Consider the following 27537-nt stretch of genomic DNA (forward strand, 5'->3'; position numbering starts at 1 on the left):
GTGGCCCCTTCCTCCATCTCCGGAGTCAGCACCAGCGGCCACATCCTTGTCAGGTTGAATCCCTCTGAACTTCCTTCCAGTGTTACGTCTCTTTCCAATTCTCATTTGCAGGTAAAGGTTCTCGGAAGGACCCAATGAGACTGGGCTCACTGGGATAATCCAGGATCATCTCCCATCTCAAGGTTCTTCATCGCATACTTGCAAAGCCCCTTTTGCCATGTCAGGTAACTTGTTCACAGGTTTGAAGATTAGAATGTGGACATGTTTGGGGGGCATAATTAGGCCTAGCACAATGCCCATGTACCCATCTCCTTGCTTAAACATTAAACACTTTGCCAATATTGTTTCTCCTATCTCTCACTTTGTTCTCTAAAAAACTCCAGGAATTTGTTATTAAGTTTTATTAAAGCAAATCCCAGAAATAATATAATTTGCCTGTAAATATGTTAATATGTTTCTCTGAGGCCTTTAAAAATCATAGCCACTATGGTATTATCGTAATAAAATTACCTGTAGTTATTTAATGTCACCTAACATTCAGTCCATGTTTAAGTTTCCCAATTTTTTTTTTTTTTTTTTTTTTTTTTTTGAGATGGAGTCTCACTCTGTCGCCCAGGCTGGAGTGCAGTGGCGTGATCTGGGCTCACTGCAAGCTCTGCCTCCCGGGTTCACGCCATTCTCCTGCCTCAACCTCCCAAGTAGCTGGGACTACAGGCACCCGACACTACACCCGGCTAATTTTTTGTATTTTTTTTTTTAGTAGAGACGGGGGTTCACCATGTTAGCCAGGATGGTCTTGATCTCCTGACCTCCTGATCTGCCCGCCTCGGCCTCCCAAAGTGCTGGGATTACAGGCAAGAACCACCGCGCCTGGCCCCCAATGTTTTTAAAAATGCCATTTATTTATGTAAAAGTTTGTTTGTCTTAATCATGACCCAAACAAGGTCCACAAATTGCATTTGGCTAATGTGTCTCTCAAGGTCCCCCCACCCTCTTTTTTTTAAAGACATGGGGGATCTAGCTGTGTTGCCCAGCTTGGAGTGCAGTGGCTATTCACAGCTGTGATCATAGCTCACTACAGCCTTGAACTCTGGCCTTAAGCAATCTTCCCACTTCAGCCTCTGAACATTCATTTTTGAAAAAAGAAATTGGGTCACTCGGTTTGTAGAATTTCCCACATTCTGGATTTGGCAGATTACTTCCTGGTGGTGTAATCTAATGGGTTCATTTGGCCCCTGTATTTCCTTTAGCCTGTGATTAGTGTTATAAGCTTAACTGGTTCTAGTTTCCCTTTCTTTGTTAGTAGAGAGAATACTTTAGAGGTGAGGCTGCGAACAATCCGCGGTGTCATATTAGTGTGTTTATGGAATCAGGCTGTCCCAGTTTCGATTATGTCAAAGTTGTTCACCTGATCATATCTGAAGATATTACAATATTCTTAATAATAATAACCATTTACCGCATACTTATTGCATACCAGGCATTTTGCTGGCTGTGTCCTATATAATTCCTCAAACCACATCTCCGCGTATTAACCACACTCATAGATTTGTGAAAATGTACCAGAATTGACTGGTTGGAAGGCTCTATGTGGATTATTACTCTGAGCATGTTTACTTCTTGAAATATGAAATAATGGCTCCTGCTTTTAATATACAGGCTTATTTTGAGGATTTTTTGAACGGATGTGAGAGCACTTAGAAAACTGGAACGCGCCGTGCTACACCATTAAAATTAGTAACATCAGTGAGAAAAAAGCAAGTGCATAATAAATATTATAGTTATCCTGATTGTCTCCTTTATTCATCACACACTTCCTAAGCACATCTCTGGAGGGCACTTTCCAAGGCTCCGGGGGAGGAGAGGAAAGAGGCGCAGCCAGGCCTGGTGGGTCCCGGAGGGGCAGCGCGGCGCGGGAGGGGAACGGGGAGGCACGGCCTGGCTGCCACCGCGCGCGGAGCCCGGGAGCGGCTCCGGGGCTGTCAGCTGCCCGCCTGGCTCCTCCAAGGCCTGGAGCTCGGACGCGGGCTCTGGGGGCTTCTGGGGCGGGGAAGCGGGCTCGCGGCGAGCAGTGGCCGCCCCCGGCCGCCGCGGTGGCTGTGCTCAGAAGCCGGCCCTGGCGTCAGGAGGCCGGGCGCGCCGCGCGGGGCGCGAGTTCCCCTACCCGCCTGTGCGCCCCGCAACGGGCCCTTCCTGGGCCCTAACGACAGCTCGCCCGTGCTTCGCCCTCGCAGCTCTCCTGTGTCCCCAAAATGCCTTTCCCGCGTCCCCCGCCCTTCAGCGGTGACTGCCCAGGGGACTCTGTAACGCGACACTCAGACTGCCGAGCCTGCCAGGCACTTCGGGGAGGGCGCTAGGAGCCGGGACGCGGCCGCCGAGCGTTAGGTTCCGGCCTTTACTCCGAGTTGCGCACGGAGCCCCAGCTGCGGTTGTCCGCTCTGGGGATCACAGGCCGCGGAGAGCCGGGAGCCACCCGCCGGGCCCCTTCAGACGACCCGCTTCCGCAAACCGGCCGTGGGACTCCGGCGCCGGGCGGACGAAGCGGCTCTGGGAAGACTCGGTCTTCCCCCGACGACTGAGGTCGCCGGGGCGGGGCTTCAGTGACAGGCCCGCGCGCTACCGCGGAAACAGGAAGTTGGCTGGGTGCGCGCCGGCTCCGGCTGCAGTTCCCGGGTCCCTCGGCCACCGAAGCCACCCTGCCCTGGTGAAAGGGCTCCCGCACCGCCCGGTGCTCCCCATCTGCCTGGCGTTGTGCGCAGAGCTGGAAAGCATGGCTGTTGTATGTATTCTTGCGCCCGTGTGACAACATTTAAACTTCTAAAAACGGAACCGCCTTCCGTTTTAGGATTGCAAGTTAACCTAGGAAAAACAGCATTCTGCAAATTATTTGCTGGAAAATCTCGGTGACTCAAGGCCCATGTATTACTTTGCAGGGGTCTCTCAGTCTAGTTTACTGGTGTAGATTTAAAAAAAAATCCATCTTATCAAAAAATACCGTTTAAGGTGGAAAATTTCAAATGCAAGTCGCAGTTGATGAGATTGCAATTAATATATTTAAGATAGTGAATTAGAGAAAAACTACAGGTCAGTGCATATTAAGTATTTTTTTCATATTTTGGGGGGATTAGATTTTTAACGATAACTTTGAAGTTAAAAATTAAAAGATAGACTGGGTGCCGTTGCTTAGGCCTGTAATTCCAGCACTCTGGGATGCTGAAGGGGGAGGATGGCTTGATCCCAGAGGTGCGAGACCAGCCTGGGCAACATAGCAAGTCCCCCGCCCCCACCATAACAACAAAAGTACCAAAAAAAACCAAAAAGCCAGGTGTAGTGGCACGCACCTGAAGTCCCTGCTGCTCGAGAAGTTGTGGGGGAAAGGATCGCTTCGGCGCAGGAGTTTGGGGCTGCAGCGAGCTGTGACGCAGCCTGCGGTTGACAAAAAGTCAAACTCTGTAAAATATTTGAAGGGATTAATTCTGAGCCAAATATGAGTGACCATGGCTGGTGACACAGCCATTTGGAGACCCTGAGAATGTGTACGCAAGGTGGTCGGGGCCCAGTGTGGTTTTATGCATTTTAGGGGAGCCATGAGTCATCAGTCAAATACATGTAAGATTAAGATGTACATTGGTTCGGTCCATAAAGGTATGACAGCTGAGGAGGTGGGTGGGTCGGGGGCTTCCGGGTTATAGGTAGACTGAAAATTTTCTGATTGGCATTTGGTTGAAAGATTTATTATCAATGGAAAGGAATGTCTGGGTTACAATAAGAAGCTGTGGAGACTGAAGTTTTATCATGCAGATGAAGCCTCCAGGTAAGTTAAGTGTCCAGCATGTTAAATGCTGGTCTGCTTTTCCTGAATTCCAAAAGGGAGGAGGATGAAATGTGTCAAGTTCCACCCCCACTTCCCATCATGGCCTAAACAAGTTTTGCTTAAAACAACCTAAAACAAGGTTAACTCTGGAATGCCCTTGGTGGGGTCCATGCAGATGGTTGAGGGGCCTTAGGATTTCATTTTTGATTTACAATGGGAGGTGGAGTGAGACCCTATCTCTAAAAATAAATAAATAAATAAATAAATAAATAAATACAAATTGAAAAGTTCAAAGATAAATTTTTTTTTTTTTTTTTTTTTTTTTTTGAGACGGAGTTTCGCTCTTGTTGCCCAGGCTGGAGTGCAATGGCGCGATCTCGGCTCACTACAACCTCCATCTCCCGCATTCAAGCGATTCTCCTGCCTCAGCCTCCCGAGTAGCTGGAATTACAGGCATGCGCCACCACCCTGGCTGATTTTGTATTTTTAGTAGAGACGGGGTTTCTCCATGTTGGTCAGGCTGGTCTTGAACTCCCGACCTCAGGTGATCGCCCACCTCGGCCTCCCAAAGTGCTGGGATTACAGGCATGAGCCACTGCGCCCAGCCTAAAGATAAAATATTTGGCTCCCAATTATGGCTTGCAGTGATTATTCACACATGTTGGGCAGAAATGTTTTATATAATTTATATATAAATACAGGTATTTTATATTATAATTCATGATAGGTATTCTTGGCCACTAACCCAATGTCTTGTTTCTTTAGCTTCTCAGCTTCTTTTTTACTTTCAAAGTTGGTCAGGTTTCCTGTTAATAGTTAACTAAATGAAAGCTCACTCACTGACAAAACACACATTTTTGGTTTCATTTCAGATAAATGAATTCTGATTTTGGGGAGCAGATGCCAACTTAGAGCCTCGTACCAATCTCTCTGTCTTTAAAAGATGAGGTGACTTGGTGATTTTCCTGGAAAATTATAGGTAATATATAATCTAGCTTCCATATTTTACGGATATGTCTGGAGGTACCAGAGAGGTGCATCTCTGCCTTTCCATCCTAGGCCGGCCTGAACTGTCTTGTGGAAGCTGTATACTGTTCCTGCTGGGTTATCGTTTGATGATCTTAATAAGACTGATAAATTGAACTTGGGAGTGAAAACAGTAACACTTTAAGAAATTTTGAATTTTAAGGCTGAGGACTAGGCTCTGATTTTTTTTCTATCCTCACAAAAGCACTGAGGTGGACACTGTGGGTTGTGAGGTTCAGGAGGGGTAAGTGGCTGGCACAAGGTCACAGAGCAGTGCTGCCATTTGGCTACTTTCCAATTCAGCATAGCTGCCCTCTCTGCTGCTGGTATTCACAGCATGCAAGATAAAATACTCACCAAGGAACAAGTGGCTAACTCCTCACAGAGCTCTCACGGTTTCCTCTTTCCTGACAAAAAGGTAGGGCTCACCGGGGTGGGGGTGTCTGCAGAGCTCCCAGGTGCTGGTGGTCAGCAGGTTTCCTTCAGCTGAGTCAGAAAATGGGGAGGCAGAAAGTGAGGAGGCTGGGGTAAGGTTTGGCCCAGCAAGTGAGTGAAACAAGTCAATTTATACCCTTGGGAAGCAAGCCGTCCGGTAGGAGTGAAGCCTTATTACCTAATGCGGGTGCCATTTCTGGGGAGAGAAGGAATCTCTTCCCCCACCCTATCAGGCCTACAAGTTATTCTGTCTTCATTTCAGGTAGGAAAAGAGGGCATGTTTTGGCCATAACATTGAAGACAACCTTGGGAATGCTAATTCAATGAGTCTTTGGTAGAGGAAGAAAAGGAATTTCCCAAGATTTGAGCAAAAGGTGTTTTTTGTTGTTGTTTTTTTGTTTTGTTTTGTTTTGTTTTGAGACAGTCTCCCTCTGTCGCCCAGACTGGAGTGCAGTGGCCCAATCTCTGCTCATTGCAAGCTCTGCCTCCCAGGTTCAACTGATTTTCCTGCCTCAGCCTCCTGAGTAGCTGGGATTACAGGTGTGCACTACTACACTAGGCTAATTTTTGTATTTTTAGTAGAGACGGGGTTTCGCCATGTTGGCCAGGATGGTCTTGAACTCCTGGCCTCAAGTGATCTTCCTGCCTCCACCTCCCAAAGTGCTGGGATTACAGGGTGTGAGCCACCTGCCCAAAAGGTGTTCTGTTTAAGGATCTGCTGTCAAAAGTTTTCTAAATAGGTTTTTGTTCTGTTATCTTTTTTTTCTTCTTCTTTTTTTTTGAGATGGAGTCTCACTCTGTCGCCTAGGCTGGAGTGCTATGGTGAAATCTCGGCTCACTGCAACCTCCGCCTCCTGGGTTCAAGTGATTCTTGTGCCTCAACCTCCCAAGTAGCTGAGATTACACGCTCACTCAACCACACCCGGCTAAGTTTTGTATTAAATATATTTAGTAGAGATGGGGTTTCACCATGTTGGCTAGGCTGGTCTTGAACTCCTGGCCTCAAATGGTCCACCTGCCTTTGTCTCCCAAAGTGCTGGGATTACAGGCATGAGCCACCATGCCCTGCACAGCCACTCTTATCTTTTAAAAAATGATCATGTTGGGCTGGGCGCAGTGGCTCATGTCTGTAATCCCAGTATTTTGGGAGGCCGAGGCCAGTGGATCACTTGAGCCTAGGAGTTTGCGACCAGCCTAAGCGACATGGTGAAACCCTGTCTCTACAAAAAATGCAAAAATTAGTGGGGCGTGGTGGCACACACTCACCTGTAATCCCAGCTGCTCCAGAGGCTGAAGTGGGAGGATTGCTTGAGTCCAGGAGGCCGAGGTTGCACTGAGCTGGGATCACACTACTGTACTCCAGTGTGGGTGACAGGGCGAGACCTTGTCTCAAAAAAAAAAAAAAGATTATGTTATACCAGATAGCTGCTTCACATGGTTATCAGGGTCTTCTCAGGAAAATATGTAACAGTGCCAGCCAGCTTGCTTGCTCTCTTTCTCTGTCCTGTTTGCTTCCCCAACCCCTTCTGCTCTTCTCTCCTTTTCTACTATCCTCCTTCCTTCTTTCCTTCCAAGTCTTCCTCTGGTTGAATGGCTCTGTGTAGGATATTTTAAATTCCTTTTTGGAGAAAAAGAATGTTAGGGGTAGAAGGTATTTGATTTACAAGTGGCAAATCCATACAGATCTGCAGCAACCTCAATTCTTGCCTGCTCAGAAAAAAATAATTCCACTGAGGGGCATAAGGCAGAAAAAGAGACTGAGGCAAGTTTCTGAGCAGGAGTGAAAGTTATTAAAAAGCTTTAGAGCAGGAAAGAAAGAAAAGTACATTTGGAAGAGACCCAAGAGGGCAATGTGAAGGTCAAGTGCAGTGTTTTTTGTTTTTGTTTTTTTGTTTTTTTGAGACGGAGTCTCGCTCTGTCCCCCAGGCTGGAGTGCAATGGCGCGATCTCGGCTCACTGCAAGCTCCGCCTCCTGGGCTCACGCCATTCTCCTGCCTCAGCCTCCCCAGTAGCTGGGACTATAGGCGCCCGGCACCACGCCCGGCTAATTTTTTGTATTTTTAGTAGAGACGGGGTTTCACCGTGTTAGCCAGGATGGTCTCGATCTCCTAACCTTGTGATCCGCCCGCCTCGGCCTCCCAAAGTGCTGGGATTACAGGTGTGAGCCACCATGCCCAGCCAAGTGCAGTGTTTAACCGTAATCCTAGGACTTTATAGGCTGACCCACTTCTGGCGTCTTGCACCCCTTCTCCATGATTCTTCCCTTAGGGTGGGCTGCCTGCATGCACAGTGCCCTTCTTAAGCTTGGGAGGTGAGCATGAGCAGTGTGTTTAGGAAGTTGTACACATGCCCATCTGTGGCTTTCTTTTTCCTGTGGAGTGCCCCCAGAAGGTCATACTCTGCCATTTTGTCTCCTGATGTGTATGCCCAGGAAGTTGCCCCTCTCTGGCGTCTGCATTTAATTAACACTTTAATGTGGCAGCTGTGGACCCTCAGGAGATTGTCTCTCCTTGGCGCTGGCTGCTAAATGATCGTTTTTAGCGAGGCAATATGTTAACTGTTGAATGGGCACCTGGTGATCACCTGACTTTCCTGGTGGGTGGGAAGAGCCCTCACCTGCCCCGCTCATGCCTGCCTATCTGTAACAAGAACACAGAAGTTTGAGGGAAGCGCCAGAACTCCCCTCTAACCCGGTTTGTTTGCGGTAAGGTCGCTTATCTGCAAGGAGTAAGAGGCCATGCTGAGTGAGCTCAGTGGGGAGTTGGGGCAGGGAGAGCCCAGGTTGCCTGGAAGTGCAAACCCACAGGCTGTCTCTACATCCTCTGTCCTGCTCTCTTCATCCAGGGAAGCTGGAGGACTGCAGTTTTGCATCCTATCCTGCCTGAGCCTCACTTTGGGCTGTCAGCCAGCCTTGTCTCCAGCCTGCTCACCACTCACTGATGCTTTTTGTGCCTCTTAGTCATAACTGCTCAAACAAGGCTCACTCTGATGAAGAGAAGGGAGTGTAGAAGAGCAATTATCAAGGTGTCATTCTGGTATTTGATCTTGGGAAACCAGAAACCTACCAAACAGCAAGGGTTTGCATACTGGAAGACTCCTCAGCCCGCCCCAGAAGGTCAGCATTCCTTCCCTCTCAACTAGTTCTGTACAGCTGGAGGAAACATACGGTGTTAGAAAGTTTCAACTATGGTTTTGGGTTTAGCTTTTAGGATTTTAGGAGATTCTAGGCCTTTTGAAAGAAAAATGAGATAGTAAGATCGAATGGCTGCCTTTGACATATTTGATTTAATCAAAACAAAGGAAATTGCGTGGCGTTAAGGAACCTGTTATGTATCCCTCAGAGGCTCTCCAGCAGAGAACCCAGGCCCTTCACCATACTGGTGCATGGTTCCTGCCACTTGTGCAGTCCATTCTGAAGTTTCTTACAGATGAGGTGGGTGACTGCAAACAGGCACTGCTGCTTCTCCTCTGTGTCAGAGTAAGCACAGGCAGCACAGGGTGGCTGCACATCCTGAGTTGTCTGGGACAGTCCTGGTTTACACCATTACCCTGTTTTAATTTTTATTAGGGACATTTTTCACTCAAAGCTGTCCCCAGTTGGAAGATAAAGGTATGTTGTGACTGCGATTATGCAGCATGTATGGTTTGCCTTAGAGAAAAGAGAGGTGACAAAAGTTCTAAGTGAAGAAGATAAAGTACAGCTTGACCAGCTGATAAAGATGTTGTGGGGTTTTGGAGGAGAATTTCAGCAAGAGCAGTTGACTCCAGATGATATGCAAGGCTGCTTTTGACCTCTCTGTCTGAAAGGACATAGTTAAAATCCAGTATTTGTTTGCCGTTCCCCCTTTATTTATTTATTTTGAGATGGAGTCTCACTCTGTTGCCCAGGGTGGAGTGCAGTGGCACGATCTCGGCTCACTGCAACCTCCACCTCCTGGATTCAAGCGATTCTCCTGCCTCAGCCTCCCTAGTAGCTGGGATTACAGGCATGCACCACCACACCTGCCTAATTTTTGTATTTAGTAGAGATGAGGTTTCACCACGTTGGCCAGGTTGGTCTTGAACTCCTGACCTCAGGTGATCCACCTGCCTTGGCCTCCCAAAGTGCTGGGATTACGGCTGTGAGCCACTGTGCCAGGCCAGCTGTTCCCTTTTAAATTAAGTACTTAGTCTGGGCACAGTGGCTCACGCCTGTAATCCTAGTACTTTGGGAGGCCGAGGCGGGTGGATCACCTGAGGCCAGGAGTTCGATACCAGTCTGGCCAATGTGGTGAAACTCCATCTCTACTAATAATATGAAAATTAACTGGGTGTGGTGGTGCACGTCTGTAGTCTCAGCTACTTGGGAGGCTCAGGTAGGAGGATTGCTTGAGCCCAGGAGGTGGAGGTTGTAGTGAGCTGAGAGCACACCACTGCACTCCAGCCTGGGTGATGGGAGAGAAACTCTGTCTAAAAAAAATAAAAATAAATAAATAAATAAATCAAGAGTTAATATAGGTAATGCCGTTCTAATGAAACAGAGGAATGACAGTCCCCAATGGAAGGGCCGTCCATTTCACCATTTCCTACCCTTTCATCTTCTGAAAAGCCAGAAATAGTAATGAATACTTAATAGTACCATATACCCATTGCCAATGCTCCATTAGAATACTTATGAGAAGATTTCTTCATTTATCAGTTTCTGAAGGTATTGCCAATTTTTCAGTTAGGTTTTAAACTTTTGATAATGGCTCAAAGTACATTTTCACACCTATTTATTTTTCTTTTTCTCTTACTTTTTTTTTTTTTTTTTAATGAGACGGAGTCTTGCTCTGTCGCCCAGGCTGGAGTGCAGTGGTGCAATCTCGGCTCACTGCAGGCTCCGCCTCCCGGGTTCACGCCATTCTCCTGCCTCATCCTCCCGAGTAGCTGGGACTACAGGCGTCTGCCGCCACGCCTGGCTAATTTTTTGTATTTTTAGTAGAGACGGGGTTTCACTGTGTTAGCCAGGATGGTCTCGATCTCCTGACCTCGTGATCTGCCCGCCTTGGCCTCCCAAAGTGCTGGGATTACAGGCGTGAGCCACTGTGCCCGGCTTATTTTTCTTTAGGTAAGGTTTAAAGGTTTTCCATGTCTTAATGGTTGCTTATAGACACCACTGTAAAACAAGCTAGGGACTCTTATAGGGAATGGGGGTTATTTTATTTTATTTTTTTGAGATGGAGTTTTGCTCTTGTTACCCAGTCTGGAGTGCAATGGCGTGATCTCAGCTCACTGCAACCTCCACGTCCTGGGTTTAAGTGATTCTTCTGCCTCAGCCTCCTGCATAGATGGGACTACAGACGCCCACCACCACGCCCAGCTAATTTTTTTTTTGAGATGGGGTCTTTCTCTGTCACCGAGGCTGCAGTGCAATGGCGTGATCTTGGCCCACTGCAACCTCCGCCTCCCAGGTTCAAGCGATTCTCTTGCCCTCAGCCTCCTGAGTAACTAGGATTACAGGTGCACACCATCACCCTGGCTAATTTTTGTACTTTTAGTAGAGATGGGGTTTTGCCAGGTTGGCCAGGCTAGTCTCGAACTCCTGACCTCAGGTGATCCGCCCACCTTGGCCTCCCAAAGTGCTGGATTACAGGCTTGAGCCACTGCGCCCAGCCTAATTTTTGTATTTTTAGTAGAGACAGGGTTTCACCATGTGGGCCAGGCTGGTCTCGAACTCCTGATGTCAGGCGATCCACCCGCCTTGGCCTCCCAAAATGCTGGGATTACAGGGGTGAGCCACTGCACCCAGCCAGGAATGGGCGTTATTCTTAATTTCCCTATGCAAATGTAGAGTTCTGAGGATGCATTTCACAGAGGTGATTTTAGACCCTGGGGAAATGAGGTGGTTCTTGACTCCATGCCTATGTGTGACATGAAGTTCCTAGATTCATGTTAGAAAATCATCTTCCTAGAAAAGGACTTTATTTTTTTATTGGTTCAATTAGGGTCTCTGGTCAGTGTCTCCCAAAGCTCCCACCCCTTAAGACTTCAGGGGCTTCTTTGACATCTGAGCTCCCTATACCCTCCCTGGGAAGGTCACCGCCCTTCTCAGATGCTCATCTTGAGCGCAGTTGAAGAACCTGGAAGTAGAATGCCGCCATTTATAGCCTATCTCAGGGCAGCCTTTTACCAACTTTTCTCTTCAGAGGTCTCAAAAATAGATGCTTTCTTTACAGGATGCAAAGCTCATCCAAGATTTGGGATGAATCCATAAAAATTTTGAAGGTTCCCTTACAGAAGCCACTATACATAAATAGCTTATAAAAGAAGGCCATCCAGAGTTTTAAGGCACATTTGCAGGGAGAAACCCATTTTTGTGAAAACATATAATCTGGTTGCAGTACTCAATATTCATATTCACAGATGGTGGCTCTGTTGCAATCACCCACAGTTTCTTCCTGCCCACTGCACAGACAAAACCATTCACTGAGACTATGGTACTGCAGTAAATAAGTAGTTTGGGCTGGGCTGGGCACGGTGGCTCACGCCTGTAATCCTAGCACTTTGGGAGGCTGAGGCGGGTGAATCACTTGAGCTCAGGAGTTCAAGACTAGCCTGGGCAGCATGGCAACACCCCATCTCTACTAAAAATACAAAAAAACAAAATTAGCTGGGCGTGGTGGCACACACCTGTAATCCCAGCTACTCGGGAGGCTGAGGCATGAGAATCACTTGAACCTGGGAGGCAGAGGTTGCAGTGAGCTGACATTGTGCCATTGCACTCCAGCCTGGGTGACAGAGTGAGACTCTGTCTCAGAAAAAAAAAAAAAAGTTTAATTAATTAAGGCTGGCCACTGAGAGATGGAATTATTACTCAAATCAGTTTCTCTGAATCTCAGAGGTTAGGGTTTTTATGGACAATTTTGTGGGCAGGGAGCTGGGGAATAGGAGTTGTTGATTGGTTGGGAATGAAATCATAGGGATGTAGAAAACAGTCCGTGTGTGCTGAGTCCACTTCTGGGTGGGGTCATAGGATCAGTTGAGCCATAAAATATGGGTCCCAGCAGAGTCAGTCAGGTAGGGTAAATCAGTTGCCCGAAAGTCTGAAAAATATGTCAGAAGACCAATCTTAGGATCTACAATAGTGATGTTATCTATAGGAGAAATTGAAGGAAGTCACAAATCTTTGTTACCTCTGCCCTCATGACTCCTGAGCATTTAGGGATTATAGAAACTACATTCAGCAGAATTCAAGCCCCTCCCCTAATCCTAATCTCGAAACCTTTCATTAGTTTTCAAAGGTGGTTTCAGCCTCAGAACAGGGAGTAGACTATTATCATCATCCTTGCTTCAAAGTTAAACTATAAACTGGCCTGGCAAAGTGGCTCACGCCTGTAATCCCAGCACTTTGGGAGGTTGAGGCAGGTGGTTCATTTGAGGTCAGGAGTTTGAGACCAGCCTGGCCAACATGGCGAAAAACCGTCTCTACTAAAAAAATATACAAAAATTAGCTGGACGTGGTGACGAGTGCCTGCAATCCCAGCTACTTGGGAGGCTGAGGCATGAGAATCACTTGAACCCAGGAGGCAGAGGTTGCAGTGAGCCCAGATCACACCACTGCACTCCAGCCTGGGTGACAGGGGAGACCCCGTTTCAAAAACAAAACAAAACAAAACCAACAAACAAAAACCTATAAACCAAATTTCTCCTAAAGTTAGCTTGGCCTATATCCAGGAATGACCAAGGACATCTTGGCAGTCAGAAACAAGATGGAGTCAACTATGTCAGATTTCTGTTACTGTTATAATTTTGCAAAGGTGGTTTCACTGTCAGATCCTGGCCTCTGGGTCCAATGTGGAATGAATTCCTTGGATCTTTGAAGCACATTTTCCATGAATATTCACTTATTTTGTGGAAAAGCAGAGTAGAAAAGTGATGAATTAACACCAAAAGCAACACATTACAGGCGGCTTGTGACCTGTTGATTTTTAAGGTCAAGGAGGGGTGGTGGGGAATCCTGGGAGTCAAAATTACACTTAAATAATACTGAATTTTCCCATTATGTCTCCTACCTTGACACACATCATTCTCATGGATTCCCATTTGATGATTTCTAGAATACTAACGAAACTTTATCATCTTGGTGAGAAAAGCATTCTAATAGCTTTATTCTGACATATGGAGGTATGGAGAGCTTGAAGGAGTCAGAGAGGTCAGTTGTTTTCCTTATTAGTAATCTGGCATATTATTATTGTAAAAGTATAAGACGATTAATTTGGAAATGTAGATAGGATTATGTAACTCATTAGTTCTTAATAGAGGGAGGTCGTGATACCTGTATTATTAGGGAACATAACTGAATTCTTTTCCTTTTCCCGTAGGTGCCCAGCTAAGACCTGAATGCCATCACCCTCCCCAGGGCTCTGCAGTTTTCTCGTGGTGAACCCTTGATGGATTTGTTGTTGCTTGAGAAATGGCGATGATCGAATTGGGGTTTGGAAGACAGAATTTTCATCCATTAAAGAGGAAGAGTTCATTGCTGTTGAAACTCATAGCTGTTGTCTTTGCTGTGCTTCTATTTTGTGAATTTTTAATCTATTACTTAGCGATCTTTCAGTGTAATTGGCCTGCAGTGAAAACCACAGCCTCTGATGGTGAACAGGCCACACGTGAGCCTGTGCTCAAAGCCATGTTTTTGGCTGACACCCATTTGCTTGGGGAATTCCTAGGCCACTGGCTGGACAAATTACGAAGGTAAGAGGTAAAATCAGGAATCTTTCTAAAATTCTGTAGGCAAAACGGTATAGCCCTCTCCTCATAGGCAAGGCTTATGGCTTTAGGTTACTCTTAGTTATTTTCCTCTCAAAGGAGGACATTTAGGGACATTTGACTTTTCCTTGAATTTACCATTTACTGAGGATATATACAGGGCCCCATAATTTGGGAGTCAGATCTGGGCCACATCGCTTTGTGACTTTGGACAAGTTGTTAGGGCCCCTCTGAGCCCCTGCCTCCTTGTTTGTAACTGGGTTAAAACAAGAAACATCACAAGATGTGCCACGCAATGACAACAAGATGCTACACAATGCCTGGTGCCTGGGACTGGTCCCCTGGGCAGGGGAGGACACAGATGTGGGTTGGTGGTCCCATCTCACCTTCATTGCTGTGTAACTTTGAGCCTATTGGGTTTCAGCCTCCTCTAGGCAGCAGAGGAGCAGAGCAGATTTGTGGCTGTCACCCTGGGGAAGGATCAGGTCCTATCTTTCCAACTCACACCTGCCCCTGCATGGTCCATTGTTTTTTTCACCAGGAAGCTTTTTAAACAAATTATTTTTAGGCCAGGCGCACTGGCTCACGCCTGTAATCCTAGCACTTTGGGAGGCCAAGGCAGGTGGATCACCTGAGGTCAGGAGTTCAAGACCAGCCTGGCCAACATGGTGCAACTCCATCTCTACTAAAAATAGAAAAATTAGCTGAGCATGGTGGCGGGCGCCTGTAATCTCAGCTACTCCGGAGGCAGAGGCAGGAGAATCGCTTAAACCTGGGAGGCAGAGGTTGCAGTGAGCTGAGATTGCACCACTGCACTCCAGCCTGGGCAACAGAGCAAGATTCCATCTCAAAAAAAAAAAAAAAAAAAAAAAGAATAAATAATGAAAGAGCAGCTATACCTTTTTACTAAGAGTTTTAACCAAAGGAGGCATGAGCTCAAGAAGGGCCGGTGGGGGGCCTGCAGTGTCTTGGTCTTACAAATTGATCCTGATTGATGTCTGGTCTCGCCAAGTAGCCTTCTGTGCCTTCTTCCTGCTGCTGTTTCTAGATTTTTACTTCCCATGGTGAATAACATTAAATCAAGAGAGACTGAGAAGCTGGGTGCAGTGCTTCACGCCTGTAATCCCAGCACTTTAGGAGGTGGAGGTGAAGAACTGCTTGAGGCCAGGAATTTGAGACCAGCCTGGGCAGCAAGGCAAGACCTCATTTCTACAAAAAAACAATAAACAAAAACCAAAAATAGCTAATTTTTGCTATTTATGCCCGCTTGTAGTCCTAGTTACTCAGCAGGCTGAGGCAGGAGGATCACTTGAGCTATTTTGAGCACCAGAGTTTGAGCCTCCAGTGAGCTATGATCATGACACTGCAGTCCAGCTTGGGCGACAGAGCAAGAGCCTGTCTCTAAAAAAAAAAGTAAAATAAAATAAGAAAAACGGAGAAATGTATTTTGAGAGAGATCTTGGGTAAAAGGCCTTTCAGGGGTGATGTGTACCATTCAGTTCACTTGGGATCTAAAAATCTTCCTCTGACCAGAAATTACATTGACTGATTAAAATGGGGTCTAGCTCTGTTGCCCAGGCTGGAGGGCAGTAGTAAGGATCATAGCTCACTGCAGTCTCCCAAGTAGCTAGGACAACAGGCTTGTGCCACTACGCCCAGCTAATTTTTACTTTTTTGTAGAGATGGAGTTTTGCTGTGTTGCCCATGCTGGTTTTGAACTCCTGGCCTCAAGTGATCCTCCCTCCTTGGCCTCCCAAAGCATTGAAATTACAGGTGTGAGTCACTGCACCCAGCCTACTTTCCCCTATTTATATATCCCAGGACATAGCATTTCCCTTTTGTAGAGGAGGAGCAGCCAGGAAAATGCCTTAAAAAGGAGGAAAGGTTTGGATTCCTTAGAAAAATGACATAGGCTGGATTTGGTTTGGTTGAAGACGGGGAGGGCTGAGCAAGCACTGACATTTTTGAGCACCTGCTGTGTGCCTGTGCCATGCTTTACAAATGCTGTCTTATTTAACCCTGTAACTATCCTGTGCAAGTAGGGTTTAAAATCCCCATTTACCGGCCGGGTGTGGTGGCTCACGCCTGTAATCCCAGCACTTTTGGGAGGCTGAGGCGGGTGGATCACCAGAGGTCAGGAGTTCGAGACCAGCCTGACCAACATGGAGAAACCCTGTCTCTACTAAATATACAAAATTAGCTGGGTGTGGTGGCACATGCCTGTAATCCCAGCTACTTGGGAGGCTGAGGCGGGAGAATCATTTGAAACGGGGAGGCAGAGGTCGCAGTGAGCTGAGATCACACCATTGTACTCCAGCCTGGGCAACAAGAGCGAAACTGCATCTCAAAAAATAAATAAAATAAAATAAAATCGCCATTTACCAATGAAGACACTGGGCATCAGAATAGGCAGTTTTTTCAAAGCCACACAGCTTTTCAATGGATTGAGCTGGGATGTTAAGCCATCGTCTGTCAGATTGCAGATCCCAGGCTCTTTTTTTTTTTTTTTTTTTTTTTTTTTTGAGGTGGAGTCTCGCTCTGTCACCCAGGCTGGAGTGAGTGCAGTGGCATGATCTCAGCTTACTGCAACCTCCGCCTCCTGGGTTCAAGCAATTCTCCTGCCTCAGCCTCCCAAGTAGCTGGTACCACAGGCGCATGCCACCATGCATGGCTGGTTTTTTGTATTTTTAGTAGAGACAGGGTTTCATGATATTGGCCAGGCTGGTCTTGAACTCCTGACCTTATGATCTGCCCACCTCGGCCTCCCAAAGTGCTGGGATTACAGGCATGAGCCACCATACCCAGCCTCCAGGCTCTTTTCATTTGCTTGTCTTACCTCTGGGAGGATTACTTGCATGTCTGAAATCTCCAGGATTTCCTGTTTTGATATTGGCTAGCCTATTTCTCTCGTCATCTCCCCTCCAACTTGGAAGCAAAGAAGGAAGTTGAAGTCCTTTTAAGAAGAAGCTAAAATTAAGCTAGATACAATAATCTCCTCTGTGTGGTACAAAATCAGTCTACATTGAGCATCTTTGGAAGCTGCATTAGGCTCTCTCAGATCCCAGTTGCTGTCTTGACCGAGTGATGGCTGCAGGGTGCAGAGTGGGGCCTGTTCCTGCACACCACAGTGTCTGGGGTGTGTGGAAGGGATGGCCGGACTCTTCTCTGATACTTAATTCCCCACCTTTAATCAGATATGGACTCTTTGGCCCTTCAAGCCAGGGATGGGAATGCAAGAGTGGGGCTCTGGAAGAAGGAGAGTGGAACCATTTAGTTTTCTGTTTAAATGGTGCATAATACAGAAGTAGCCTCCACCTAGGAAAGAGACTGATGCCTTACTTTTCCCTATTGGCATCAAGGGAATGGCAGATGGAGAGAGCCTTTCAGACAGCTCTGTGGTTGCTGCAGCCAGAAGTCGTCTTCATCCTAGGGGATATCTTTGATGAAGGGAAGTGGAGCACCCCTGAGGTAGGACTCTGTGTTCCAGGTGCCCTCATCCTGCTGTGAGGTCCTGCACAAGTATCCCAGAGAATCCACGAAGCAATGTCAGCTTGAGCTGGAAATTTTATGGAAGTTGTACTTACTACTGATATTAAAAATGCGTAGGCTATTTGGAAGATGATTAGAATTCATAGGCTATCTAAGATTATTAGAACAACTCAATCTTGAGTTAGGTTGGCTAATTGTAAACATTTGTCTATGTAGGAAATATGTCGATTAGCCAGATATCATTTAGTTGGAATACACTGTTTTGTGAACCTCTTGGGAAAGGGAGAAACGGGCAAGATAGATGTTATTTCAGTTGTCACCGAAATTGCAAAATACATATTGAAATGTACATTTCATTTCACACTCTTATTGAACCACGACATTATGAGAATCGTGCTGCAAAAGAGACTTGCTATTCTCCTCTGATTTTCTTTTTTCTGAGTGAGAGATGCAGAAGGAGCCCTGGGGACTTGATGTGAGGATCCTCTGCTTTCAGAGGGGGCTGAGACCCCTGCCTGGGTATTGGGGTAATGTAAGACTTTCCACAAACCAAAGAGAAAAGCTGTTCTCACCTTAGTTGTCACAATGTTTTGCTTATTACATCCTTGGAACAAAACGAATGAAGACATGAGCTGTTCTTGCTGCTTAAAAATGTTCAGTCACTAATGGTTTTTGGAAAATCTCAATTTGGGGTATAGTTTAAAAAACTTCATCACATGCCTGTAGTACCAGCACTTTGGAAGCCCAAGGCCGGAGGATTTTTTTTTTTTTTTGAGATGGAGTTTCACTCATTGCCCAGGCTGGAGTGCAATGGCGCAATGTCAGCTCACTGCAACCTCTGCCTCCCAGGTTCAAGCGATTGTCCTGCCTCAGCCTCCTGTGTGCTAGGATTACAGGCATGTGTCACCACGCCCGGCTAATTTTGTATTTTTAGTAGGGACGGGGTTTCTCCATGTTGGTCAGGCTGGTCTCAAACTCCTGACCTCAGGTGATCTGCCCACCTCGGCCTCCCAAAGTGCTGGGATTACGGGCATGAGCCACCGTGCCTGCCCTTTCTTTTTCTTTTTGGTGCTGTGGGGGATGGAGTCTCACTCTGTCACCCAGGCTGCAGTGCAGTGGTGTGATTTTGGCTCACTGCAACCTCCGCCTCCTGGGTTCAAGCGATTCTCCCTCCTCAACCTCTCGAGTAGCTGGGATTACAGGCACACACCACCATGCCCTGCTAATTTTTTGTATTTTAGTAGAGATGGGGTTTCACTGTGTTGCCCAGGCTGGTCTCGAACTCCTGAGCTCAGGCAATCTGCCCACCTTGGCCTCCCAAAGTGCTGGGATTATAGGCGTGAGCCGCTGCGCCAGACCTAGGCCAAGGCAGGAGGATCGTTTGAGCCCAGGAATTCAAAACCAGCCTGGGCAACTTAGTGAGACCCGGTTTCTACAAAAAATACAAAAATTAGCCAGGTGTGGTGGTGCACGCCGCTACTCAGGAGGCTGAAGTGGGAGGATCGCTTGAGCCTGGGAGGTCAAGGCCACAGTCAGCTGTGACCACTGCATTCCATCCTGGGTCACAGAGTGAGACGCTGTCTCAAAAAATAAAGATAAAAATCAAGGAAGACAAACAACCAAAACCAAAACAAAACAAAACAAAAAACCCCACAACAAAAATCCAAAAAACCTTACTGGCATTTCCTAGGACAATTCAATAGCTGCACAAGAGAAGTCTTGTTTCAGAGTTGATAGGAACCAGTTTACAGAGTTGCAATGTTTGTTATCATCTAGGCTATAATTAAATGTGAGATAGTGGAAATGTTATATGTAAAAACAACTAGTTACAAAATGAGGTTGGATAGATATGTTGCTTTTCCAAATTAAGGGCAACATTTTATGTTTTTCTATGTCTGTTATTCTGATTTTATGTTACTCTAACTTTATATTTTTTTATTTTTTTCAGCTGGTGTCTTGCTCTGTCACCAAGGCTGGAGTGCAGTGGCGTGATCTCAGCTTACTGCAACCTCTGCCTAGCTTACTACAACCTCTGCCTCCCTGGTTCAAGTGATTCTTCTGCCTCAGCCTCCTCCAGTAGTTGGGATTACAGGCACCCGCCACCACACCACAAAATACAAAAATAATTTTTGTATTTTTAGTAGAGACAGGTTTCATCATGTTGGCCAGGCTGGTCTCAAACTCCTGACTTCAAGTGATCCGCCTGCTTCAGCCTCCCAAAGTGCTGGGATTATAGGCGTGAGGCACCACGCCTAGCCATCTAACTTTAAATGTTATTTGTTAAGGTGGAATCTTTGTAAATGTATTCAAGGACTCTATCCAGCATATTTCCTTAAGTTTTGCCAGATTTACAACATTTAGGATAAAGTTGGTTACTATCTAGAATAGAGGGTTTTTTTTTGTTTTTTTCCCTACCCTAGGGTGTTTGTACAATTGATATTTCTAGCTTTATAAAAATAAGAACTACACTAACATAACTCTGAAGCAAGTATCAGAATAATTTTGAAAAATTTTACAATTTTACAAAATGTTACAATAAGTATTTTTTGTCTTTCTTTCTCCCACATCTCATTAGTTCTCGTTTCCACAGTTGTAGCCATAGGGGAATGCCACTTTTAAAAATGTTCTCATCCTTGTCTTAGTTGAGACACATGAAGAACTTACTGGACATTTTGTCACAGCCTGTTCTTACAGCATGCCCAGATCTGAAGCATTTCTCCACCAGGGTCTATGAATGGTCTTCAGGGGCTCTTGAAATAATAGGTGTATGAACCAAATATTTTTTGGGATTGCCAGTTATTGTTTTAAGATGGGAGAGGATACCATTTAAAAATTTGGCGTCAGGCTGAGCTTGGTGGCTTATGCCTGTAATCCTAGCACTTTGGGAGGCTGAGGCAGGTGGATCACTTGAGGTGAGGAGTTTGAGACCAGCCTGGCCAACATGGTGAAACCCTGTGTCTACTAAAAATACAAAAATTAGTTGGGCATGGTGGTACACGCCTGTAATCCCAGCTATTCAGGTGACTGAGGCATAAGAATCACTTGAACACTGGAGGCAGAGGTTCCAGTGAGCCAAGATCATGGCCACTGCACTCCATCCTGGGTGACATAGTGAGACCCTGTTTAAAAAAAAACAACAAAATAAAACAAAAACTTGACATCAAATTAAATAACAATAAGTATTAATTGTAATCTTAAAAAAAGACGTATTATGGCCAAGTGTGGTGGCTCACGCCTGTAATCCCAGCACTTTGGGATGCCGAGGTGGGCGGATCATGAGGTCAGCAGATCGCGACCATCCTGGCTAACACAGTGAAACCCCGTCTCTACTAAAAATACAAAAAATTAGTCGGGCGTGGTGGCGGGCGCCTGTAGTTCCAGCTACTCAGGAGGCTGAGGCAGGAGAATGGCGTGAACCCCAGAGGCGGAGCTTGCAGTGAGCTGAGATCGTGCCACTGCACTCCAGCCTGGGCAACAGAGCGAGACTCCATCTCAAAAAAAAAAAAAAAAGTTCTACATCATCTTTATGGGCATCTGATTTGAACAGGGGAATTCATTCACTTCTCACATCAAAATAGGGATCATTGGCTGGGTGCGTTGGCTCATACCTGTAATCCCAGCACTTTGGGAGGCTGAGGCGGGCAGATCACGAGGTCAGGAGATCGAGACAATCCTGGCTAAGATGGTGAAACCCTGTCTCTACTAAAAATACACACACACAAAATAAGTTAGCCGGGCATGGTGGCATGTGCCTGTAATCCCAGCTACTCCAGAGGCTGAGGCAGGAGAATCGCTTGAATGCGGGAGATGGAGGTTGCAGTGAGCAGAGATCGCACCACTGCACTTCAGCCTGGAGACAGAGCTAGACTCCTCTCAAAAAAAAGCAAAACAAAATAGGGATCATGTTTTTTTAGCCACAGGGCAGAGATGGTTCTCTGGCTCTCAGCAGTGATTCTTTTTCCCTCAGGCCTGGGCGGATGATGTGGAGCGGTTTCAGAAAATGTTCAGACACCCAAGTCATGTACAGCTGAAGGTAGTTGCTGGAAACCATGACATTGGCTTCCATTATGAGTAAGTAGTTCACAAAAGCCCTGCACCCTGAGAGCTCTTGTTAACTGTAATTCTAAATCTGTTGGAATTCAGGTGAAAGCCCTATTTGTGCTGTCTTGAAATTTGTTTTCTTCAAAAGATGTAAGCTCTGGGATATTAAACTCTTTAAGGGGTTTTTACTTGGTGCATAGTACACCCTCAACAAATATCTGTGGAATGAATGAATTGTATGTGCCCTTGGGAAACATCTAACTTGAAATGTACATTTAATGGCCAATTATTATCTTTGGGAATGAAAAACCAAGATCATTTAGACTTTAACATTTATATAGTGCTCTAGTGCTTATAATGTGCCATCTGTTTCAAGTACTTTACTTCCATATATTAACACATTAATCTTTACCATGGTCCTGTTGTTTTACCTATGGTACCAATGTGGAATCTGAGGCCCTGGGCAACTAAGTAACTTGCTCCAGGCTTCATAGTAAGTAGTGGAACTAAAATTTGAGCTTTGCTATCTTGGGGCCAGGTAGAGCCCTTAACTAATAATGCTAGTCTGAAACTCAAGTGTTGAAAGTTATTTTGTGTTCATGATAACTCTAGGAGTTTCTAAAATGGCTTGTCCTGAAAAATGTTTCTTCTCACAATTGAATATAGGATGAACACATACAAAGTAGAACGCTTTGAGAAAGTGTTCAGCTCTGAAAGACTGTTTTCTTGGAAAGGCATTAAGTGAGTATTATTTGTAAATTCTTCCAAGACCTTTAGTCCTTGGAAACTTCATTTTTTAAAGGTGCCTGCCATACTGGGATCTATCATCTACCTGCGTTCTGTTTAGCCTGGTTTATGACCTTTAAACAGCAGTGCCTTAGGCTGTCCTTGCTGGTGCTCACCATGGGAGCCGATGGATGGGAAACCTCAAACCACCCTGGTTTTCCTTGACAACCCCATAATGAATCGGTCAGTTTATGACTCTGCCCAGCCACTGTGGGAATGATAGTCTTTCTGTCTGCACTGTCTCTGGGTAGCACAAATTTCATCAGCCCACTTTGTAAAGGAGTCTTTATTTGATCAAAATGTACTAATTTCACTTTACAAAGACTGTTCTCGTAGTTATGGTGTCATGGGATTTGGTGGCAAGTGTGTCACAGTTCCTCTGTAGCTCTGTGCCACCCATCTCCGTTGGCCTGGGCTTTTAGACCAGAGCATCCTGACCCTTAGCTTGACCATGAGCAGCTCCCGCTCTGCGAGGCCACCTCAGTGCCCATCTCTACATCCTTTCTGGGCTGTGTATGCGGCTGCAGCACAGTGGACAGGACTCTATACTCTATACTGATTATAGACGCGGTGGAGAAAACACGTGGGAGTGGAAGCCTTTTCTCTTTTAATCTTGTCCTTCCTGTGGGTGCCCAGCACTCTGTTGACCTTGGACACAGCAGGTCTGCAGGTGAGGTCATTTCTGTCCAGCGGCTTCACCACCAATGCTCACCTTTCCCTCTGCCAGGAGGGCAGTCTCTCTAGTAGGTGACTTTCTCTGCTGACTCATAATAGAAGCATGATACAGTTTGAATTATTTCCCTCTAAGTGTGTGTTTAAGACACTTCAAACAGCTTATCATACTGCTGATCACTTGATAACTCCACTCCTTATCTCTAAAACGAGTTAAATTTCAAGCAGTCTTTACTGACAGGTACTTTCGTCATTCCAAGATGGTATGCATATAGGAAATAAAAGTGTATTTAGTGGGAGTCTTTAAAAAAGATGTGGCTGCTGAGTCTAACCACAATGGACTTTGTTATTACCCTAGTTTGGGATTATCCATACCCAGTTAGCTCTAACCGGCACCCTACCCTCTGCCTTACTTGCTGTGTGTGTCTGTATGTCACTGATGCACTCTGTGGTTCCCTCTACCTGTTAGTCACAATATCTGACACGTACTGAGTACTTTCTAGTGGCAGGCTGTGTTCTAAACACCTGCCATGTCATTTCATTGAATCCTCACAACCAGCTGATGGGGTGGGCCTAGGGTTCTTAGCCCCCTGCACAGAAGAGGCGCTGTAACAGATGAGGTTCTGGTTAGAGGATGAGCTTAGACATAGTCTAACTGCAGAGCTTCTGTAATCTGGGATTTCTCATAAGTTTAGGGTCAAAAACCCTTCGATCGTGTCTTAGACAGAACTCCCAGTAATGCTATTTTTGTTAATATTGACTCATATTTAAAAATACACCAAATTATTCTGGGTGGGATTGAAAGCTGCTCTGGGCTTGTTTCTTTGCACTGGATGCTTAGCTTTCTTTTCATGGGAACAGCAGGGAAAAGAAAGCACTGATACCCCCAGCGGCCTCACCTGCGTTTCCCTCCGCCTCAGCTTCGTGATGGTCAACAGCGTGGCGCTGAACGGGGATGGCTGTGGCATCTGCTCTGAAACAGAAGCAGAGCTCATTGAAGTTTCTCACAGACTGAACTGCTCCCGAGAGGTAGGAGAGCATCTGAATGCCACAGGTGCCTTCTGTCCCGTGTCGCTCTGCTTCGGTTGCTCACTCAGCCCCCTAGCTCTTCTTGCCCTTTGATGAGGGTCAGGTGTGCGGATTAATGGCCTGACTTGTACCCAGCAGGCACGTGGCTCCAGCCGGTGTGGACCTGGGCCTCTGCTGCCCACGTCTGCCCCTGTCCTGCTGCAGGTGAGCTGGGGGAGGAAAGGGCTCATGGCAGACAGCAGGCAGCCTGTGGTTTCACGATAGCCGCCTGAACTCCTCTCTCCACCCCGGACAGCATTATCCTCTGTATCGGAGAAGTGATGCTAACTGTTCTGGGGAAGACGCTGCTCCTCCAGAGGAAAGGGACATCCCATTTAAGGAGAACTATGACGTGCTTTCACGGGAGGCATCACAAAAGGTTTGCCAGGGTGTCGTGATGCTAATTCATGTCGCAGTGTGACTCTCATCACCTTGCATGTCAACAAGCAGAGTGCCCAGGCTAGAGCAGGTGTTTGCTGAAACGTTCATGACTTAGTTATCACCTGGGGACAGGGGTGGAGGCCTGGCTTTCACAGTATCTCAGATTTTCATTTAATCGCTTTTTTTTTTTTTCCCCAGTAAACCTACTTCTGTTTCCTACCCTCAAGTCAGTAATAGTCTCAGCTATTCTTTGTATTCAGAGTTTTTCACCAACTTAAATGTATTTAGAAATGTGAATGGAACTGAAAAGTCAATTTTTTAGGGACTTCATTAAAATTAAAATGCATTTTCTTATATAGATTTATATAATACATATTACATTATATATAATATATAAATATAGGACATATTTATAAGATAAATGTATAAAATATTTATAAAGATAAAATACCGTAAAAAGTATATAAAATCTGGGATGAGAACAAAGGGCTGACCTTACCTTTGATTTAGTGTAAATAAACCAAAGGATTTTTAAGGAAAAAAATAAACCAGTCCTTCAAAATAAGGATTTAGTATGTAATTTAATGAAAGAAGCGATGGCCAGCGGCCGTCTGCTGAGCGGTGAGAGCCTGGTTGAGGATGAGCTAACAGCCTGCTTTGCTGTCTTCTCGGCCACTGTCAGCTGCTGTGGTGGCTCCAGCCGCGCCTGGTTCTCAGTGGCCACACGCACAGCGCCTGCGAGGTGCACCACGGGGGCCGAGTCCCCGAGCTCAGCGTCCCATCTTTCAGTTGGAGGAACAGAAACAACCCCAGTTTCATCATGGTAACGTGAAAGTTTATTTTTGTCTGAAAGCTTTCATAAGTATTTAAATCAACACAGTAATCAACTATTTAATTGCTGCAATCGGTCAAAATTTACAAAAGCCACACACAAATTTCCCTCCCTCTACACGTAGCTCCATACACTGCCCCTTGCCAAACACCCTTCCGGGAACCAATCAGCATGACATTCCTGGGCAGTTAATGTGAGAAGCGAGGGCAGGGCACCGTCCAGGTGGACTTTATCCTTCAGGGAGGGCCGTGTCCTCTCCTCTTACACTCTGTGTGTGTTTAATTTTCTAAAGAAACAGCCATTTATTCATTAGCTATACTCAGCCATCTTACTTTCTAAACATGCCCATTTGACCTGGCAGAGAACGCTACAGCTTTTGCAGGTTGATAAAAGATGTTTCACTTAATGACCACTGGGCGTTTTAACTCCTTTCAGCCATGGGCTCCTGCATCCAGCTCATGATGCTGGTACGACAGGTTCTTTTACTTCATAAAAAGGTGGAGGAAACCCTAACATTTTCAAATTCAAAGTAAATGAAAACATTTGCCACTGTTGTTCCACATAAAAGTATCTGCAAAGAAAAGCCCATGGAGACGACCTGGACACATGTATTTCTAGGCAACAGATGCTTAGTTGAGCATCAGGGGGCAGGAAGACACCTTTCCCTCCTTGTTCCTCACTGACCGATGGCCCTGGAACTCCACGGTGCCTCTCTGAATCTCTGTTATGGATCCCCCACTATATTTGATGGGAACCCAGTGAGCCAGGGGCCAGTTTTGACAGGTCAGTGTCCCAGACATTTTCCACTCAGGCACACTTGGGCCTTACTTGTCTCTCCTGCCGGAGCCTGGGCTGGTTGGGGGTGAGCTGTGCAGGGGGAAGGCTGGGCCCCCTTGGTCTCAGGTGAGGAGGGCCCGTTCCCTGCCTCACCTGAGGGGGACCTGAGAAGGCAGTCTTCCCTCTGCTGTTTCTAAGACTGTGGTGTTCAACCTGTGCCTGGTGCTCTCAGCATAACTTTCCCTTCTCCTTTCCAGGGTAGCATCACGCCCACAGACTACACCCTCTCCAAGTGCTACCTCCCACGTGAGGATGTGGTTTTGATCATCTACTGTGGAGTGGTGGGCTTCCTTGTGGTCCTCACACTCACTCACTTCGGGCTTTTAGCCTCACCTTTTCTTTCTGGTTTGACCTTGCTCGGAAAGCGTAAGACAAGATGAAGAGCAGGCGCCATTATAAATATCAAAGCCCAAGAAATGGAACTTTGGGCAGAGATCATGTTAGAATCAAGTGGATGATGAGACCAATTACAGGCCGTCTCTCTGCACAGCACAGAAATTCTCAATCACTGAAATGAGTAACTGCAAAATAAATAGTTGATTGTACTGTTCTCATGCTATAAAAGTGGACAGGTACTCTACAACAAATCTGTTTTCTCATTTTTATCAAATATATGTTATCATCAAAGGTTGCATTTGTACAGTATGTAAATGCTATTAATGTCGTCACTCACATGCATGACAGTCCTTGTTCCCCCAGGAAGGGCCTGGTGGCCCCAGCACACACTTGGGATTATGTGTATACATAAATATTGGGCTGTTTCCCTCTTCCTGTGAAGTGGTTCTCAAATTCCTATGTACTGTAAAGCTGTACCCTTAAAAGTACAGATGTGGCAGGGCGCAGTGGCTCACACCTGTAATCCCAGCACTTTGGGAGGCTGACGCGGGTGGATCACTTGAGGTCAGGAGTTCAAGACCAGCCTGGCCAACATGGTGAAACCTCGTCTCCACTAGAAATACAAAAATTAGCCAAGCATGGTAGCAAGTGCCTATAATCCCAGCTACTTGGGAGGTTGAGGCAGGAGAATCCCTTGAACCCGGCAGGCGGAGGTTGCAGTGAGCCAAGATCATGCCACTGCACTCTAGCCTGGGCAACAGAGTGAGACTCCGTCTCAAAAAATATATTAAAAAAAAAAAAAGTACAGATGTGATGTGCAGAACATATTGTTTTCGTAGATTTTTATACTTGATCAATTAATAGAATCAGATTTTTAGATAAGTGTAATTTTCTCTATAGGAGACCAAGTTGCTACATCTGTTAATGCCTGTCAGTGATCAAAAGAAACTTAAAAAGTGGAATGGGATATGGCTTTTGGTACCTGAAAATAAATGCTTTAATAATTGTAAGCCAGATAAAAGTTATTCTTTTTGTTTTTTTTCTTAACAGTCTGGCTGTTGTTTGAATTAAACTCTTAAACAGGATGTTT

At 46.0% G+C, this 27537-nt stretch overlaps 1 protein-coding gene across 9 annotated transcripts; it reads left to right on the top strand.

Moving 5' to 3' along the window:
* Nucleotides 1–1783: 1783 nt before the first annotated feature.
* MPPE1 (metallophosphoesterase 1) lies at nt 1784–27468 on the top strand. Of its 9 annotated transcripts, none has more exons than XM_055368436.2 (12): nt 1784–2779; nt 4687–4793; nt 13354–13448; nt 13618–13990; nt 17365–17473; nt 21462–21565; nt 22202–22276; nt 23914–24022; nt 24158–24226; nt 24318–24440; nt 25125–25265; nt 26309–27468. In XM_055368436.2, the coding sequence occupies exons 4-12, from the start codon at nt 13710–13712 to the stop codon at nt 26489–26491; spliced, it is 1194 nt and encodes a 397-aa protein (XP_055224411.1). In that variant the 5' UTR covers nt 1784–2779; nt 4687–4793; nt 13354–13448; nt 13618–13709; the 3' UTR covers nt 26492–27468. The 9 variants fall into 9 exon arrangements, with proteins under 9 accessions (XP_055224411.1, XP_055224412.1, XP_055224413.1 ...); XM_055368437.2 differs by having other exon boundaries at nt 24161–24226; XM_055368438.2 differs by lacking the exon at nt 24158–24226.
* Nucleotides 27469–27537: the final 69 nt, after the last annotated feature.

Source organism: Gorilla gorilla, chromosome 17 (genome assembly GCF_029281585.2).
Source record: "Gorilla gorilla gorilla isolate KB3781 chromosome 17, NHGRI_mGorGor1-v2.1_pri, whole genome shotgun sequence".
Taxonomy (NCBI): domain Eukaryota; kingdom Metazoa; phylum Chordata; class Mammalia; order Primates; family Hominidae; genus Gorilla; species Gorilla gorilla.

Excerpts from the sequence above, each read along its gene's own strand:
- MPPE1 (XM_055368436.2), top strand. The coding sequence starts at position 13,710 with ATGGCGATGATCGAATTGGGGTTTGGAAGACAGAATTTTCATCCATTA. Across the intron at positions 17,474-21,461 it reads GGAAGTGGAGCACCCCTGAG|GCCTGGGCGGATGATGTGGA; the intron begins GTAGGACTCTGT and ends TTTTTCCCTCAG. Across the intron at positions 24,441-25,124 it reads CACGGGAGGCATCACAAAAG|CTGCTGTGGTGGCTCCAGCC; the intron begins GTTTGCCAGGGT and ends GGCCACTGTCAG.